The sequence below is a fragment of the Tyto alba genome, unplaced genomic scaffold (assembly GCF_018691265.1).
Source record: "Tyto alba isolate M040663 unplaced genomic scaffold, T.alba_DEE_v4.0 Super-Scaffold_38, whole genome shotgun sequence".
Classification (NCBI taxonomy): domain Eukaryota; kingdom Metazoa; phylum Chordata; class Aves; order Strigiformes; family Tytonidae; genus Tyto; species Tyto alba.
In genome coordinates this window covers 34,473,484-34,490,430 of record NW_024881313.1, presented here as the reverse complement: position 1 = coordinate 34,490,430, position 16,947 = coordinate 34,473,484, and the positions used below count along the sequence as shown (strand labels likewise).

Below are 16,947 nucleotides of genomic sequence, written 5' to 3'. Positions count from 1 at the left end.
TTTGTTAGTGTTCAGTGTAGCAAGAGTTGTATAAAAAAAAAAAAACCAAACCAAAAACCTAGAAGTGTCTCATTTCCTCTGCAGCTTTTAGACTCATAATTTATACAAATTAAAATGGATTGTTTGGTTATTTTAAACATGTCTAAGCTTTGACTTAAAAGGACTAGCTAGCCTGCTTTGCTGCTAAAGAAATAAGTAAATCTTTTCATTTTTTAAGTGAATGAACCCTCCCCAATTTCTGAATCAGAGGTTATAAGGCTATAGTGTCATTCTCAATATAAAAGAAAAACTTCCCTGTGAACACTAGTTCTCTGAAGTGTGAAGCAGTTACGCTCTAGTGCACTTCAAAATCCTGATCTCTTGGTGATAGGGTTGAGCATGTTCTCATTCCTGCTCTGTCCAAACCCCTTAACAGTCTTCACATGAAAAATACGATACAGAAGAGATGGTTCTTGTCCAGGTCTTGACCTGGCACAAAACCAGGACTTGGCCAATCTATATCTCTGCATCCACAAAATTGGTCTTCAGTCCAAATAACACAGAAGTAGTAATTACAACTACTTGACGATTGCAATCTGAACAGACCATGATTACACAGCAGTATCTTAAATGTCTACTTTGAATTATGTGCCAAAGGCTCTTCTGCACAACAGATTCAGGAACAAGAAGGCCTCACAGTCAACGGAATCAGCATCCAAAACAGTAGGGAAAAAACATAAGTAGGGGAAGAAAAAAAATAGGTCTTGCCATTGTTAGCTACAACCTTCTTGGAAAAGTTTGCAAAGTCATCCATATGATAGCCAGTGTCAGATGATGGTCAACAGAACCTCCATGTAGACTCTACTTAGTTTCATAATGTAGCAGTCTAAATTTCTAAGTTAGTAAGACTTGTACTCTGCACCAGAACACATCACCTCTGTCTACACTTCAGTAATTTGCAGTGAATGTTTCAAATACATGGTGTTATCCTACTGTATGTGAACTCCAATCTTTAAGATTAGACTTCTGAAAGTGATCCATATTTCTTGATACATCTCTGCAGCCCAACTGCTGTGTCTCTGACCACGAGAAGCAAATCTACCCTCCTTACCTCAGCAGATGACAATTCCCAAAGCTGCCTCCTGACTTTACAGATGCTTCTGACATATCATCAACGAAGAGGAATAATGATCTGTTTCACAACCACTACCCCTAGGCTGCATTAAAACTGTAGAAGCCATATGGGGAAAAAAATACCCAGGACCACAAATAAGACTGTAAGATACACACCAAGTAGTATTTATCTAGCAAATGGTTAAATAGAAAAGTCCCGGAGGTGTTCAGCCACCTCACTGACACAAGGAAGAGTCGGGTAAAACAAACATTACCAAATCTACCACAGGAACATACTAACTCATAAAGACAACTGAAACCACGAAGACCCTCCAGGAAGACACATGAAGTGTTCCCACATAACAGCATCACACTTACAGTAAATGAAGCAAAAGTTAACAGCGGCGAGCTATTTGAGGAGCAGATGAGACAGAACTGAGTTCACACAGACTAACTCCACCTTGAGGCAAAGTAAGTTCTAAACATTCTTCATAAAAAAAAAAAAAAAGAGGAAAGTGCATTCAAACTGCCTGAAACTGAGAGCCTTCAGCTTTGATATTTTTCTGTAACAGCAGCTATCACATGAGTTAATGGTCACCATCAACTTATATCTCAAGTCTTCCACCAGAATAAGATGTTCAAACTGTATCAAAGGAAGAATGTAACACCTAATCTATTACAGCCAGGGGAAAAATAGCTTTCTTCCAGATAGCAATCATGCAACAAAACTCAGTAAGCAAGTTTACAAACTCTGTAATTGATAACCTGGAAAAGAAGCACGCCCACAGCAGTAAACATGTGGAGAGCCAACTATAGGACTTCAGGCAACCTCCAAATTCTTGCTACTACTTCTTTCTCAGACACAGTAGCAGCAAACACCACCTATCACAATATTCAGATGGGCAAGATGGTAATATTGAGGTATTATTTTGGATTCAGAAATTATACTTCAAGAGAGTCAATTCCAAATATATAGTAGGCAAGAAGTTGAGTTTGTAGACAATCCCGAAGTAAGTTTCATCAAACAATCACTTCTTGCCCTGATTCTGATTTATTTGCAAGTTATTTGTCTCTAAGAATCTTCAGGTAGATCCTGTCTTGTCTAGCTTTAAAAGACAGATTTTGGAAAAACTGAGGGATGCTGAACAGATACAGCTACTGAGATAGCTCAGAGTTAACTCCATAAAAGACAATGAGTTTAGCTTGGGTATTAGCATATTAAACATCTGATGTAATAAGTTACCAAAATTTAGTAAAGAAATACTTAAACTTATCCCTCTGGCCTGTCTTCCTAGATGACAGCTTAAGTGACATTCCTATTCTTTTCTTCAGCTTTATAGTAGAAAGCGTTACAGTTACCTTTTAAATAAAACAATGCCATCAGTTCTTAATGTTAATATTAGTCTCTTACTTAAGTAAGGTAATTACAAAGCAAAAAAACAACTTAATTCTTATTTGCTAAAACTGATTGCAAGCACAAACATACACTCATCCACTCATACTTTCTTTCAGTTTCTGTGGTTTACCAATTGCAGTTGCCCAAAGTACTGCTTGGTGGCTAGCCAAAGCACTGGGGTGTGGAGCTGGGCTTCCATCCAGTAGATTCAGATGTTTCAGTGATGTTCATGCAGAAAATACCCACAAGGACCTTCCTTTCAGACTACATATAGTTTCTAGCCTTTGAAGGTCTCTACCATGTCCCATCTTTGGGCCTCCAACAGCGTTGCTCTTTCTCTGATCTTGAGTGTTGGACTGGCCTGACCTTCACAAATCCATTGTTCGTCAGCCAGATCCCATAGATTGCTGCTATTCAACACCATGTACAAACACTTTTTAAACAAAGCACTTTTGTTCTTATTAACCATGCAGTGGTCCTAACAAACACAACAAACCATTAAAAATTGGATTTATCTGCCCAGATTTAGAGGTTCTTCTGGCATATATGCTGACCTTGCACATCCACCATATCTCTTCATAGCCAACTGGGGGAAACAGTCATTTCTGTGGCATGACTCATGAGCCTTAGACAGGGATTAAGTTGTATCACACAGATGCCAATTCCCCTCCTCACTGCAAGACATTTACAATTAGATGAGGAATCCCACTTTATATGACTACTTGTCTTCTCCAACATTCTGCCCCTTAAGTAGGAGGGTCATTTTATAGCAAAGGAACACAGCAACTGAAATCCTACATTTATCATAGATCACCTCAACAATAGGTGCTATTACACTACAGTGAAGAGAACAGTAACAAGCTTTTCCTACTACAGGAACTCATTACACCAACTGTGAATAAGCTGAATAAAAGAACAGACTAATTTAGGTTAGACAGGACTTATAGAAATCACTGCATCTGCAGACCATTCAAATATTTCCACTGTAAGTCTTAAGGAGGACGTAGCCTCTTCCAACATAACAGTCATTACCAAAAGAAAGACTGAGTTGATTCCATACATAGGAATTTCAGTTTTTCAGGTAGTAGAATATTTGGAAAACCTTGTCCTTTACAGTTAGGGAGCTCCAAAATAGCTTGATTACCAGGCAGTGACGCCAAAAACAGGGGTAGCAGACAGAAGATTTCACCAGACTACAGAAAATGTTTTTCCCCACTGACAGGAAATACGGAAAGGGACACACCTCATTATGATATACCAGACCAGTAATCTTACAAGCTCTTGTGGAAATGCACTCAAACACCTGTGAATGAAGGAACCATCTGAAAGGAATACTGAAGATGAGCTTGCTTCCAGAAATTCAGCATGTGTACACACACACACTTTTATCTTGTTTTACCTAACACTATGTTATGAAAACTGCAACTACATGCATAAACGACCAGTGGGTTTCAAACTTATCTTATGGGTCAGTCCTGGAAGACAAGGAGGGTGACTGCTGCTGTTGCCATCACTTGTTTCATTTGCCTTGCAAAAAGGTTCTTGTCCTTGACAAGATGATGAGAGAGAAGAGCTGTCACAGTTCCTGGTGCTAAAGGGTCAGTGTTGAGTACAGTATAGAATGCTACTGTGCTGAAAGACACACAACTCAGCACCACTGTCTCAATGCCAAAGTTAACTTGGAAAAGCTGGAAGGTAACAGAAGAAAGAAACAGTTATGGAACACCTTCAGATATGCCATTACCAAGCAAGAGGATGATGCAAAAGACTAGTAGCATGAACAGTGTTAACAGATCTGCCATAACTGCTGTGGTGTGGCTGCCATCCAAGGGCAAGATGATAAATGTGTACCACTCTTGCCTCATCTGTCACTGTACATACCAACACGAGGGCATTAACTTTACCTGCCTAAAAAGCCCCTAATATAACCCTAAGACATGTCTATTTTATCAGATCAGAATAGAAAAGAAAAAGCTCCTTTTATTTTTTGGCACAGAGCTCCCATACAAGCAGTGTCAGACCCAGCTGATCCTTGTCACTTATCTCCTATTCCTGATGGATGTATGCTCAAAGGGGAGCTAGAACATTCATTGTCATTTTCACTGGATAAGTTGACAAATTCCCAGTTTTGTCTCATGATGATTTTTAAGGGCCACAAAATTTAAAGGGAACTTAGAAAATTCACACGTGGACCACAGTATTAAAATAAAATCTTTCAGGCAGTCACTGAGAAACCATAACCCTTCCTAGCATAACAAAATACAGTTTGATACACAGTTGAAAGAAGTTTGCAAGAGGAAGGCATTCAGTCTTAGAAAATTGTATATGAACAACCGAAGAAGCACAGTAGAAGGTTAAACTCATATACCCATATACTCACATTGTCTGAGTATGAAACAGCAAGGCATGGAGTGCCTTCTCAATGGGTGCCTTATAAAGGGAAAAGTTTTCCATTTTCAAGGGATAACAGCATATATCTTCACCATATGAGCAAATATGACAAAGTCACTCTAGAATACAGTCTTTGTTCTCACTATGAAGAGTAAGAAGGTGCAAGAAAAAGTTATCCCAAGATTTCTCTCCTGGAGGCTAAACACTTGCATTTCAATAGTTCTAACCAAGTAAGAAGACCAAGATTAGTATAGCCAGTTTTTGTTGGGACAGGAGAACCATCAGGCCTCTGCTCTGACCTTTGTACCACATAAAAACTGGACAACCCACACTTTACTCCCTTGGTCTAAATGTGTTTGTGAGCTGAGTCAAATGCTTTTGATGTGAAAATGTGAGGAATGGGACAACAGTTTCTAGCCCAACATAAACAGTACATTTCTTTAAGTAGCATGGCAAGTTCTCTGGCTGCCCAAATCTTGGCAGATATCCAGGAGAGGGGGAAGGAAGGAAGGAAGCGAAGAAAAAAAAAAAAAAAAGTCCCAACTACTGCGTACTTGGGAGAGGCAAGCCTGATGATTTAGCTGCAGTAAGTCAGGTTTATAACATATCTCCCCTGCTATTCCCTCACATCACTAGGATTTCAAGTAGTGCTTCTGTAGCAAAGGCTGTAAGGCAGATCTCATATAGGGAATTCATCACTGATTTTGTGTACTTGTTTGACAATACAGCCAGCAAAGAGACAAAATAAGGTAACTAACTACTTGAGTCATACTAACAGTGTCAAATAGGGTGCAAGCCCACGCTCATGTCCAGCAAGTTGTAATATTTTCTTATCTAAAAATACTCTTCAACAATGACTGGAGATGCTCACACTGTCTTTATTCCCCCCTTACTCTCAGCCTCTACCGAAAGTCTTTGGATCCCAGGTGAATCAATACAGTTCACTGGAGAAGGCTAACCACTCAATTTTAACCTGAACCATGGCTTGTGATGTGGTATTTAGGAACATTAAAAAAAACAGAATACCAAGCTGAAAGCACAACTTCCACAGAAAGCTCTTTGGGCAACCCTCTTATTCCACACTGTCAGCATAATCTTCAAAGGATTTTTTTCTATGGCCTGAAAATTTCTGAGAACTAAATTGGAATCAAGGACCTCAGCATTCATCCCCAGATGCCATAATCATCACCTTGATAACACAAAAGCAGTGCAAGCTAAATATTCTTCAAATATGTCATGCACTTTTGCTTTGAAGCAATTCACACCCAGATAGCAATGACATTCAAAACACATTTAACTGAGGAATAAGGTAATTCTTCCTAAATGCAAAATCTGAAGCAAAGAGATTTCAAGGAGGTAGACCAATTTTCCAGAGAATTTCTATCTCAGCTTTCCAAGCAGTCAAGGAGAAACTGAAAAACACTTCTAATTTGTAATTGAGAGAGGACACTTACTATGAGGAAACAAAGTTCTCACAGGAATTGATCTCTTTTAGGGGATCATTAACTGCTTTGTCTTGATGTCACCCAAAAAGTGGCTAACAATGTTACCCAAAAAGTGGCTAACAATGTTACCCAAAAAGTATCCTAACACTGGGAAGGATATTAAGCATAAACTTGCAATTCCATTTTTTTCTCCTCAAATAAACCTGTAATGTCCAATTCAGACATTTTTTTAAGTTACAGAAAACTACAGCCCTGTAAAAGAACTATTTTGAAACATTAAAAACCTCTTTTGTAGTGCATATATATAGTTCAGTGTTTTTATAAATTGGCTGGTCTGAAGGGACTGAAATAACATGCAAGACTACAAGCAACCATCTCAGCATGACTGTTGCATTCAAATTTATTTTCCAATTATTTTCTTCTTTGGTCTGTGCATTTCCTCCCTGAAGGACTATGCCTTTAAAAAAAAAAGCAAAAAGGCTACTTAAGGACTTAACAATAAAGACTTCTGTCTAGGGCAGGGGCCAAGTAGGTCTTGAAGAGAATTTCCTCCTTTACCTCATCACACCCTCAAGTAAAGTAGAGAAAAATTGCACAAGCCTGTTATTAACTGAGAGACTACATTTGCTTTAGCATCTGAAAAATCCCAAACAACAAACATCCGCAAGCAGCTCCTCTAGCTCATGTTGAATTTTGGAAAGCTTACATAAAACCAGACCAAAATTCAGTTCTCTTCTCCATTCACAGGAGATGGAAAGGGAACACTCCTGGTACATTATGTACTACTGACAGCCATAGAGTGCTCAGTAAAATTTAAGAGCTGATGGAGTAATACTGTTCAGACCCAAGCCAAACACCACAAATAATAGGTAGCGTTTTATCCTCAAGTTAAAAGTATGCAGGCACCTGTTCTAGATTCTTCCCAAGAGAACAGGTACTACGTCCACACAGAAGTCTTCCTCACACCACACCCACATGAAAAGGTCCCAATCCAACTGAAGACACAGAACTGAAACCTCAACTGATACTTTACATCAATATGCCTATACTGTAGCTGGCAACTAAGGGCTCTCCTCCCTCTAACACCACACATGTGCTGATGTAAACAGGACCTCTTCTAGATAGCCACTGGTCTATGATTACAGTCAACTCTCTTATTCCATCTCAGTAAGATACTCTGCTGATAATTACTTTCACCTGCTCTTTGAGGTGAGCCTAAGCATTTTAGTAAAAAAAAAAAAAAAAAAAAAAACAAAAAAAAAAAAAAAAAAAAAAAACAAACAAAACCAAAACAAAACACCAACAAAGAAACCAAACCAAACCAAACAAAAACCCTACAAAAAACAGCACAGCTCTGTTTTCTGGGGGTGGAGTGAATCATTTCAAGACAGAATCTCTGCTGCTAGATTTCATGCCACAGTGGGCTAAGACTAAGACATTAGCCTCATAGGCAGAGCCACTGGGACCAGCTGCACTGGGATGGGTACAGAAATACTTTCACAAATTAAGATCTTACCAGAAAAAATTGTGGTGGGGCAGGGAAGGCAAGAAGAATGATGCATGACTTCCACTCAGCCAAGCACAAACACCTTACCTACACCCTGTGTAGACAAATTTCTGCTTAATTGGTACAATGAACTCATATTATCTTCCTCCGAGATCCAGGAACGAATGATTCCTGTTGGTTTTGAGAGCTGAAGGAATTAAGTTCCTACACTTGTTGTGTACAAGCAACAGGAGCAGCTCTGAAAAAACACAAGAGTCTTCCCATATTATGCTGCTGATTCCAGCCTGATCTCAGTGGGGGGAGCTCAACTGCCTCAGTCCACATGCCAGTTAGAAGCTAAATTACATTATTCTCTTACATTTCTGTGGGCTGGGTAAGCAGGGAGGGGTGTTCACACTCCTCAAACGCAGACAGTATATTAGTTTAAGATTTAGCAACTTTGACAAGGAAAAACCTCAAAGCCAATTAAGGAACAGACAGTCAATCCTTTTGTAGAGCTCTGTTGTGACAGCAGACCCAGTCTGCTGTAAGTTTACGGAAGCAAAAGATTCTAGAGCGTTCTTCCTGGAAGCCTGGTCTATCTCATTACCTTGAAGAGAAGCAACACCCCAGTCAAGAATGACCCAGAGGGAACGAGAATAATAAATCCATTTACTGAATAGTCAGCACAGGAAGAGAAATACAAATCATCTTCCACTCTTCTAATGTGGAATCCAATTGCATGCTCCGCAGAAGTTATAAATTGTATTTACTTCCAGTTTGTTAAACCACTAAAGAAGTTTCCAGAAGATTGTCCCAAGTATTTTTCTAGTTATGTGTTAGATAAGTATTTGAGCTCTTACTAGCATTTGGCAGTACAAAATTACTGACAAAAGCCTTTATTAGTGATAACAACATCTGGTCTATTACCAACTCTGATAATTTCATAAAAGAGAAAGGTTAAATAATCTAACCTACACGTCATTCAACTGTCCAAGATTTCTTCAGGATAGAAAAGGAGTCTTTAGGATTCTGAAAGCTTATTTTGATGACTGTTTCCACAAAAACATGATTTTTATTAGTTTATGAAGTAGTGGTGGACAAATACTTTTAAAACAGCTTTGTCATGGTAAGCAAAAGCTACGTATGTTTTAGTATTAAAACATAAATTTACTTTTAACACGTAAGAATATCACTTAGCCAAAGGTTAGCTAGAGCTTTTCATCCCATGAGAGCTTATACAAATTTCACAAGGTACAGCCACTAAAAACATGCTAACACTATTCTTGGGACTGCAGATTGCTGCTTGACATGGAGCAGGGAAATCCCTGTCTTATACTTACCTTTTACATTCCTCTTGGAAGGTTAATTGCTCTGCACTACAAAATAAGCTAATCCTTCTCATCTTTATGTAGGCTGGGTAAAGTCAAAACAAATTAATAAATTTGTTTGAAGGTCAGACAAAAATCTGGCCTTAAGTAAGCTTATAGAGTTGAGCTTCAGAGACTGCTATAAGCTAGGTAAGAGCCATTTTCTTTAAAAATTGAAATATAGTTCAGGTGTGGGGGGGGAGATGCACTGGTCTCTAAAGAAAACGAAGTCCAGCGTATGCAGTAACAAGGAAAAAAGTTAAATCACATTAGTAGATGGTGTTAGTTAGACAAAAATAATCCAACTGAAAGAATCTGAACAAAGTGCTATATTTTGTTGACATTTGAACTTAATACAGAAATTAAAGTTCCTATTCTCCTTCAAAGCACTAATATAAGTTTCAAAGGAGAAGATCAGATTGCTGTGTCACTGTATGTAGCTGATACACATTAAAACCAACAAACAGAAAGGCAGATCTAAATGTCACCTTATTTCCCCAGATCATTACCACATTAAATGCATTAACACTTGTAGAGTACTCAAATACTGTCCCGAAGACAAGATGGTAACCAGTAAATCTGCATGCAGCTCAGTGTTTTCCTGGAGTCTATTATAAAGATAATCCAGATCCATTTATTGAATAATTAGAACAAAGAAGAAGAATAAGTGAATGCTCATTCACAGAGTAGCCCTTCAGGGGACAACTCTCCAAATACCCTCAAAGGGGCTGTGAAGTGCTTGTTCTCCTATTGCTTGCATCTTGGGAGATGTGCAAGAGATTAGAAAGACAGTTTATCCACGGGGAGCTGCACGCTGTTGCAACTTGCCCAGTTTCCCCACCATCCACAGAGTCAAATTTCCAAACCTCGCAGGACAGCTCATAAAATCTAATTGCCTCTTGACTCCCTTCCTGGTCAGATCAGACTTAAAAAGTTTCTTTAATGTGTGTCAAGCAAAGATAGCATCTTCTATCAGAAAAGTGAAAGGCTGAAGCTTGTCACGAACAAGGAGTATTCATGGGTCACAGGCAGGGGAAAGCCACAACACTGAAGGGGAGTTCAGTATGATTCTATAAACATGAGGAACAAATACTTACAGGCTACATCTATATTAGTAAATGAAAAGGGTGAAAGAACAGTTCACTGTCAGTTTAAATCAAGAGAACTTTGCCAGCTAGCACTCTCACAGACAGCATCTGCCACTTCTCAGGGTTCAGTACAGGCTAGAGACCATTTCAGGTAGGCAGACTAGATGCAGATACTGTTTTGGGGGAAACATAAACTAAGCTATAGTAAGGCAAACTGAGCTGTGCCAGTTGGCCTCAGGCAGGTAAACCAACCTCGGCTCAGAATATTTTCTTTATGTAGTATAGACATTGTTCAAGTCTGTGCCAAGTGGCACATTCTCCAGCTGAAGCACAGCAGTTCTCCCCTATCATACAATCTGATGCACAACAGAAGTGCATGAGACATGCCACTGCTTTCACAATAGCCAGGTGGAGGTGCCAGTCACACACGTGTATTCTTGACACAAAAAAATAGACTGGTGTGGTAGCACTAGAGGCCCCAAGATGTTCAGTAGCTGCTGGAATTGAGAGGCCCCCATGCCTTCTGACTGACAAATAAGCAGGACTGAAGAGGCTGTCATCCCATTTCTGCTCTTTATTAGCTACTATTTCTGCTATTTAAGGCCTTCTTTCTGTTTCTAATGTAATAGCACCTTCCCATCTCCTCCCTTATTCAGAGTTAAAACAAGACTCCTTATAAATCTTCATACTAAATCTCTCAAAGACATTGAGACTAAACATTTGCTTTTATGAATATATGTTGCTTCAGTGGTGTGACTTGTGCCACATTATAAGTTAAGATCTCCAGTTTTCCCACAGTTAACAACAGTTTTAGAATACTTTCCACAGTATCTCATGAATAATTTTCCAGGGTAGAAACATGCGATGTGTGCTGTGATTCCTGACCAGCAGAGGGAGATGGGATACTGCAGTCAAATAAAAATCCATCGGTAGAATCTTTCAAAGGATGCCATTAGAACACAACGCAGTTCTGTTTTCTCTTTTTCTTCAGTAATTGCTACTAGCTTATACTAAGGGAGGCAAAAAGTGAGCCGTTATATATTCTGCTTTAGTTCTATCACTATTAAAAAACAGAATTCAAATCTTTGGAGAACTTTTTCAAGGCACTGGGCACTTTTTTTTTTTTAATCAGGAGAAACACTGTTGTGAGTAGGGATGAAACAGAACCAAGGAAGACAAGTATCTGCAAAATTCTCTAAGAGGATTCATGGACACTGACCGTTTCACAAAGCTGCATACTATATTTTCAAAGTCAGAACTGATACAAAGTCCTGACACACTGAAAAATAAGTAATTTTACTTTTTAATATATAAACACAAAGAACACTTTGGAAGTTTTTGCTTGACTACCCTTATTAGGTACATTCTCCACCATGTACTTATTTAGCTGTTTTTTAAAAAAAGCAGCCATTCTATTTTTATATTCTAGACACAAGTATGTGCACCAGCCACACTGATCAAGCCGAAGAAATATAATATGCTTTGAAGATACTGAATGTAGAACATTAATACAAGGTCCTCGGTAAAGAACTGCAAAGGGAAATACTGACAAAAAGTATTTAGAAGACTTACTAGCCAGGATGAGCATTCAGATCAACCTGTTTAATGTTTTCTTAAATAACACTGTAACTTATTATCTGTGAAGTTGGAAGACATGCCAATGCTGGAAGAAGGCTACGGCTTTACAATATTATGACTTTATAAATTAAGAGTAATGCAACTGGGATTAAATGTAACAGTGCAAAGTCCAAAAAATGCAGCTTGGAGAAAAAAAAAAAAAAAGCTCCTCATCAGTAATCCAGGATCAAGATATGGTTCACATTTGTCATATACTAGAGTCTGGCTGAATAACTACAGAATCCCCTTCTACCACCACTGCTTTCAAATACCTGGATAAGCAGACTGAGAATATGACCCCATGATCACAGACCAAGGCATGCCTTGCTCTTCTCCAGTTGTAACCCATGACCATCATCAGGGAATCCAAATAGGACAGATTTTGGTGGGGTGTTGGTAAGAGTTTTTCCGTTACCATTAAGTTACTGGTTTTTCTTTTATGGAGAAAATTCACAACAGTCATTCACTCACACTCTGCTTCTCCAAGTATCACCTCACGCTGGCTCACCAACAGGAGATGAAACTCTAACTTTTTTATGTCAATAGCATTATCCCAACACAGCTCCAGCAATGAAAACTGGTATCTAGCATGATTTTATGTAATTCATCAAAAGACATGGGGAATCTAAAAGGAATGGGCAACCTGGTCCAATAGCCCCAAGATTAACTGGTTCATGGAATAAACAAAATTCGTCTTTCCAATTGCAACAGTGACTAAGCTCAAGCCTTTGACCCAGGTGATCACTGACAGCTGAGAACTCAACAGGTTATGGGTTGTGCCAACAAGCTGCAGGTACCAACTCCCAACAAGTTATCTGACAGTGAGAGAATAAATATCCCCTAGAATCAAAAGGAAGCTAATAGTCTTTGAAAAGAGCTGAAAGAGCATCAGTAAACACTATCATCCCAAATTTGACCTTTCAGGTCAAAGGAGGCTGAATTCTTTAGTCCAGAGTTGACAGTCATTCTGTCTTTTGGACAGAAGAAAGGAAAAACTGCAGAACTTTTCCCCTCTGAGACAATGAAAAAATCACCACAATCAACCTTCCAAAAAAAGCAAGATTCCAAAAGGCAGAGAAAGAAACCTCTCAAAAAGAATGTGGCAGACAGTATTCATTAGTATTATATCTAAATGTAACAGATACTCTTCATTAGAGTTTACAGGGCTTGCAGAGCCCACGTGACTGGTGAAATGCAAGAGCAGATACAGTCAAGAAGCAGAATATACAAAGAAAATTAAAAATGTGAACATTTAAATTCTGTAAGATTGATGTCTATGTGCTCAAAAGCTCTTCCTCTAAGACTACAGGCTACCTTTTTTCCATCTTTCATACCATCACAATCAGGTGTCTTTTCACTACAAAATAGTGTCTAGTAAAGAACATGGAATAACCCTAGGGAAATAAAAGTAACTGTTCTATTGATAACAAGGTACTTAAGCATAAAAAATTTGCAGTAGAAGCCCGGCTTTCTGGGTACAGGAGGAAATAATCTGACATGAGAGACTGGTGACCAACTGTTACATTCAGCATTGGCTTCTTGGCTACTAGATCAGTTAGCAGCAGGAGGTCCTTTGGCACACAGACAGAAACTTAACCACAGTCTTGCTCAAGTTTTAACATAATACTAGTACTGGATAGGATACTTACCTTTAAGGACTCCAGCCAAGGTATCAAAGGCAACACACTGAAGCCTTGGTGTGCTCAGAGTATAGAGTCAAGAAACAAAGGAAACTCCCTCAACCAGGCAGATGCCTGGATAATTGGAAAAGTCCACTGATGAAGTTACAAAGTTGCCTTTTTTTTTTTTTTTCCTTTGACTGAGTAGTACTGAAGCTCCAGCACTTTTAGCCATGCTGCAGAACTCAAGGATACTGTTGGTCATTGTACAAATAGACTAATACATCTGCAGTGCTCTGGATCCACTCCATTACTTTGCCTTGCTGTGCAATGTAGGCTTTCCACCATCTAGATCATCATTATAGCAGTCCATCTTGCATTACATACGTTTATCTGATACACAGGATGGTTCTGTAAACATTTTGGGACTATGTATCCATTGCTTGCCTCTGACTATGGAAAGCTGAAATCCAATTGAGCAGTACATTCCAGACCAAAACTACTTCATTGGTTTAGCTAACCCAGAATTGGAGCATCTTTAAAAGGAAAAACACACCGAAGCAAACAAAAACCAAAGCAAGCCAAAGAATACCAATTGCAAAATCCAGGAAGTAAAAAGAAAGCCACAGCTTTCTACCACACTGGAGAACAGATTAGTCTGTTTCTATAGCAGGCAGCTAATGCCTTCTTTTGGCAAACAAACTCTTCAGACAGAGCCAAGAGTCTAGCAGATGATTTACTGATTAAAAGCAAAATACAAACTGAAAACAAAAATTTTCTGGAGAATGTAATAATTTGCATAATTATGCCATCCATTTTAGTCCTAAATTGTCTTAGCAATACAGTGGGAACAGGCTCAAAACACCTGGATATTCGTTAGCTATTGCACAGGGACCTTTACATAAAATGTCTTTATGTAAATTTTTATAGCTATGAAGAAGCCAATAGAAGTTTGGGCTCATCTGAAAGTTTTTTAGATTGTAATTCCAACTGCAAAATAAATTATATACACTCTTTTCATTCTGCTAGGCAGTCTTCCCTCAGCTCCTCCTCAAGTATAGCATGAAAGAAACAGTTGAAACAATATGGTTTTGTACAGTCAAAGCAAAACATGGGAGAATTTCTCTACAAGAGATCAAATTTCATTTAACACTCAGGAAACAAACACTCATTTAAAGAAAATGAACTGCAAGCAAAGGCAGACTGAAAGGAGAATACTCACTTGTAGCGTAGTGTCGAAAACAACAAGCTTAGAGCTTGTTGGAACAATGTCATAACACTTGTGTGACCTCATGAATCGCACATAAATGTCACTTTCCGATTCTTCAAGTGCTGTAAGTAAAAACATTATGTTGTTTTATTTAAGTAACCTTAAAGAATGCAAAAAACATGCCAAACCAACTGAACACCACCGCAGAAAGACAACCCTGAAGCAAAACTCAAATTCACACTTTTAGATCTGGACAGACCATCACAGTGTTGTACCTTGTATTTCAGGCTCATCTTTCCTTTCAAATTAAATAGAACAAAGACAAAATTCATTGGTTTTCCCTTGATGAGAAAGGATTTACGTACTGAAGTTATTCTTTAAAAAAAATCTTGTTTTTCCTAACAGCAAACTCTTGGAGTATGCATCTGAACTCCAGTTATGTATAGAGGAAGCCAGTTTGAACCTTAAGTAGTGTCAGGCTTGACTAACTCAAGCTCCTTAAATTAGTATTTCTCCAATTTCATCTCTGTCTAGTCCAGTTTTCACATAGTAATTTTGTATTTTCTAAAGAGGCAGCAGGCAATTATGTAATCAGTTCAATTCTCTTCAGGCTATTTCACATACAGCATCACAAATCCAACACTATTTAAAAAAACAGAATCCACTTGGCTTGAATGGTTTTAGTGTGGCATGTCTGTAGCAAGGACATGCCATCCAGTCCATATTAACTTAAATCTACTTTGCATTTGTCAGAGTTTAGATGCATACACATGCATTCTTCAGACCTGCTCAGGTACGTTAACTTTTTTCTTGTAAAACAGTTTGACACTCCATTTGTCACAGCAGGTACCTAAAGCTTGGTCAAGGCTAGCCCCTCCATTATATATGCACCTTTTAGACCCTGTAATAATGCATAGAAACTTGGTCACATGTTAAACTTTTGAAGAGTGGGAAAAAAAGAAAACAAACAAGAAAAACTTGAAATACCTACTGATCCTTGAAGAACTTCATACTAGGAAACTAAAAAACTCAAAATCCTTGTTTGCTAGATTTGCTCAAAATCAGTCATGTAGCACTGGACAAATTATTTGTCACTTCCACAGAGTGGCTCAGCACAGTTTCTTTGGTCCAATTCTACAGAATCAAAGTTGGACCTCCCCTGCAAGCGGCTACTCTAGGATACAGGCAGTGTCTTCTACATACTAAGTCCTCCATCTCCAACTCTCATTACTCTTTAAAAAAAGAGCCTTCTCCACACTGAAACACAAGCAACGTGAAAGAGAAGTTCCATAGGAATATAGAAGAGTCCAATGGGGAGGAAGTAAAAGAAAAAAAGAAAATTCGCTGGATTTATGTTCCTATAAAGGTCAGGACCAGAAGTGAAAATAGCAGGAGCTAGGAAAAATTGGTAAGACATTAGGAAACCATGGGAGCAAACTGATGGGGAAAGGACTAGGCAGAGAGACTTGGACAATACTGGTGGGAAGCAACCTTTATGAGATGATCCCAAAAGGGAACTGGTACTGGCTCCTCAAGGGCACGCGTAGAAGAGGTTAAAAAGGGCAGTCTGAGACAAAAAAACCTTTATATAACTCCATAATATACTAACATCTTATCATCCTCTAACTTCTGCAGTAGCATAAACAGCTACTGTCTGTATGAAATGAATTTAATGACCCTGTGATTAAAGTGAGTTGTTGGGGGGGTTTTGTTGGGTTTGGTTTGTTGTTTTGTTTTGTTCTTTTTTTAATACACAGAATAGAAGCAGGGAGGGGATGAGAGACTAAGCATTAAAAACAATATTATAAGAACATTTAGATGACACCCCAAGAACTCTGGTCTTTACGAAGTTAAGATTGCTTCTACAACCATAAATACAGTCCCTCTGTGCAGTATCAGAGTCATTTACTTTACTCTCTACTTTTTCCATGGGACAGTACACAGTGAGAACTGCACTTGAAATGGTAAGTCAGAACATCAGTAAATAAGACTGGCTACTAACATGATAAGTAACCATCAGAGAGGCACTGTATTGTCATGTCTTTCCCCAGCACTACAAAACTACCACAGTCACCCCAGAAAACAGGGCAAAATTCTCACAATTTTAGCCTCCTGCCTCTTTCATTAGATACAGTCCAATTGCTGCAGCAAGCAAGACAGTGGTCCAACAGTTCTGAATCACCTGCAGACTATTTCCCACAGTGACTGAAACAGAGGTTCTCCAAAACCTTCA

At 38.7% G+C, this 16,947-nt stretch overlaps 1 protein-coding gene across 12 annotated transcripts in view; it reads right to left on the bottom strand.

The window, feature by feature from the left end:
* Positions 1–16,947, bottom strand: part of PRKAG2 (protein kinase AMP-activated non-catalytic subunit gamma 2) — a 224,714-nt gene that overhangs the window by 17,945 nt on the left and 189,822 nt on the right. For all 12 annotated transcript variants that reach the window (XM_033009655.2, XM_033009658.2, XM_033009656.2 and 9 more), the window contains one exon: positions 14,727–14,836. In XM_033009655.2, the coding sequence (XP_032865546.1) occupies positions 14,727–14,836 (110 nt within the window). The remainder of the gene's footprint in view (positions 1–14,726; positions 14,837–16,947) is intronic.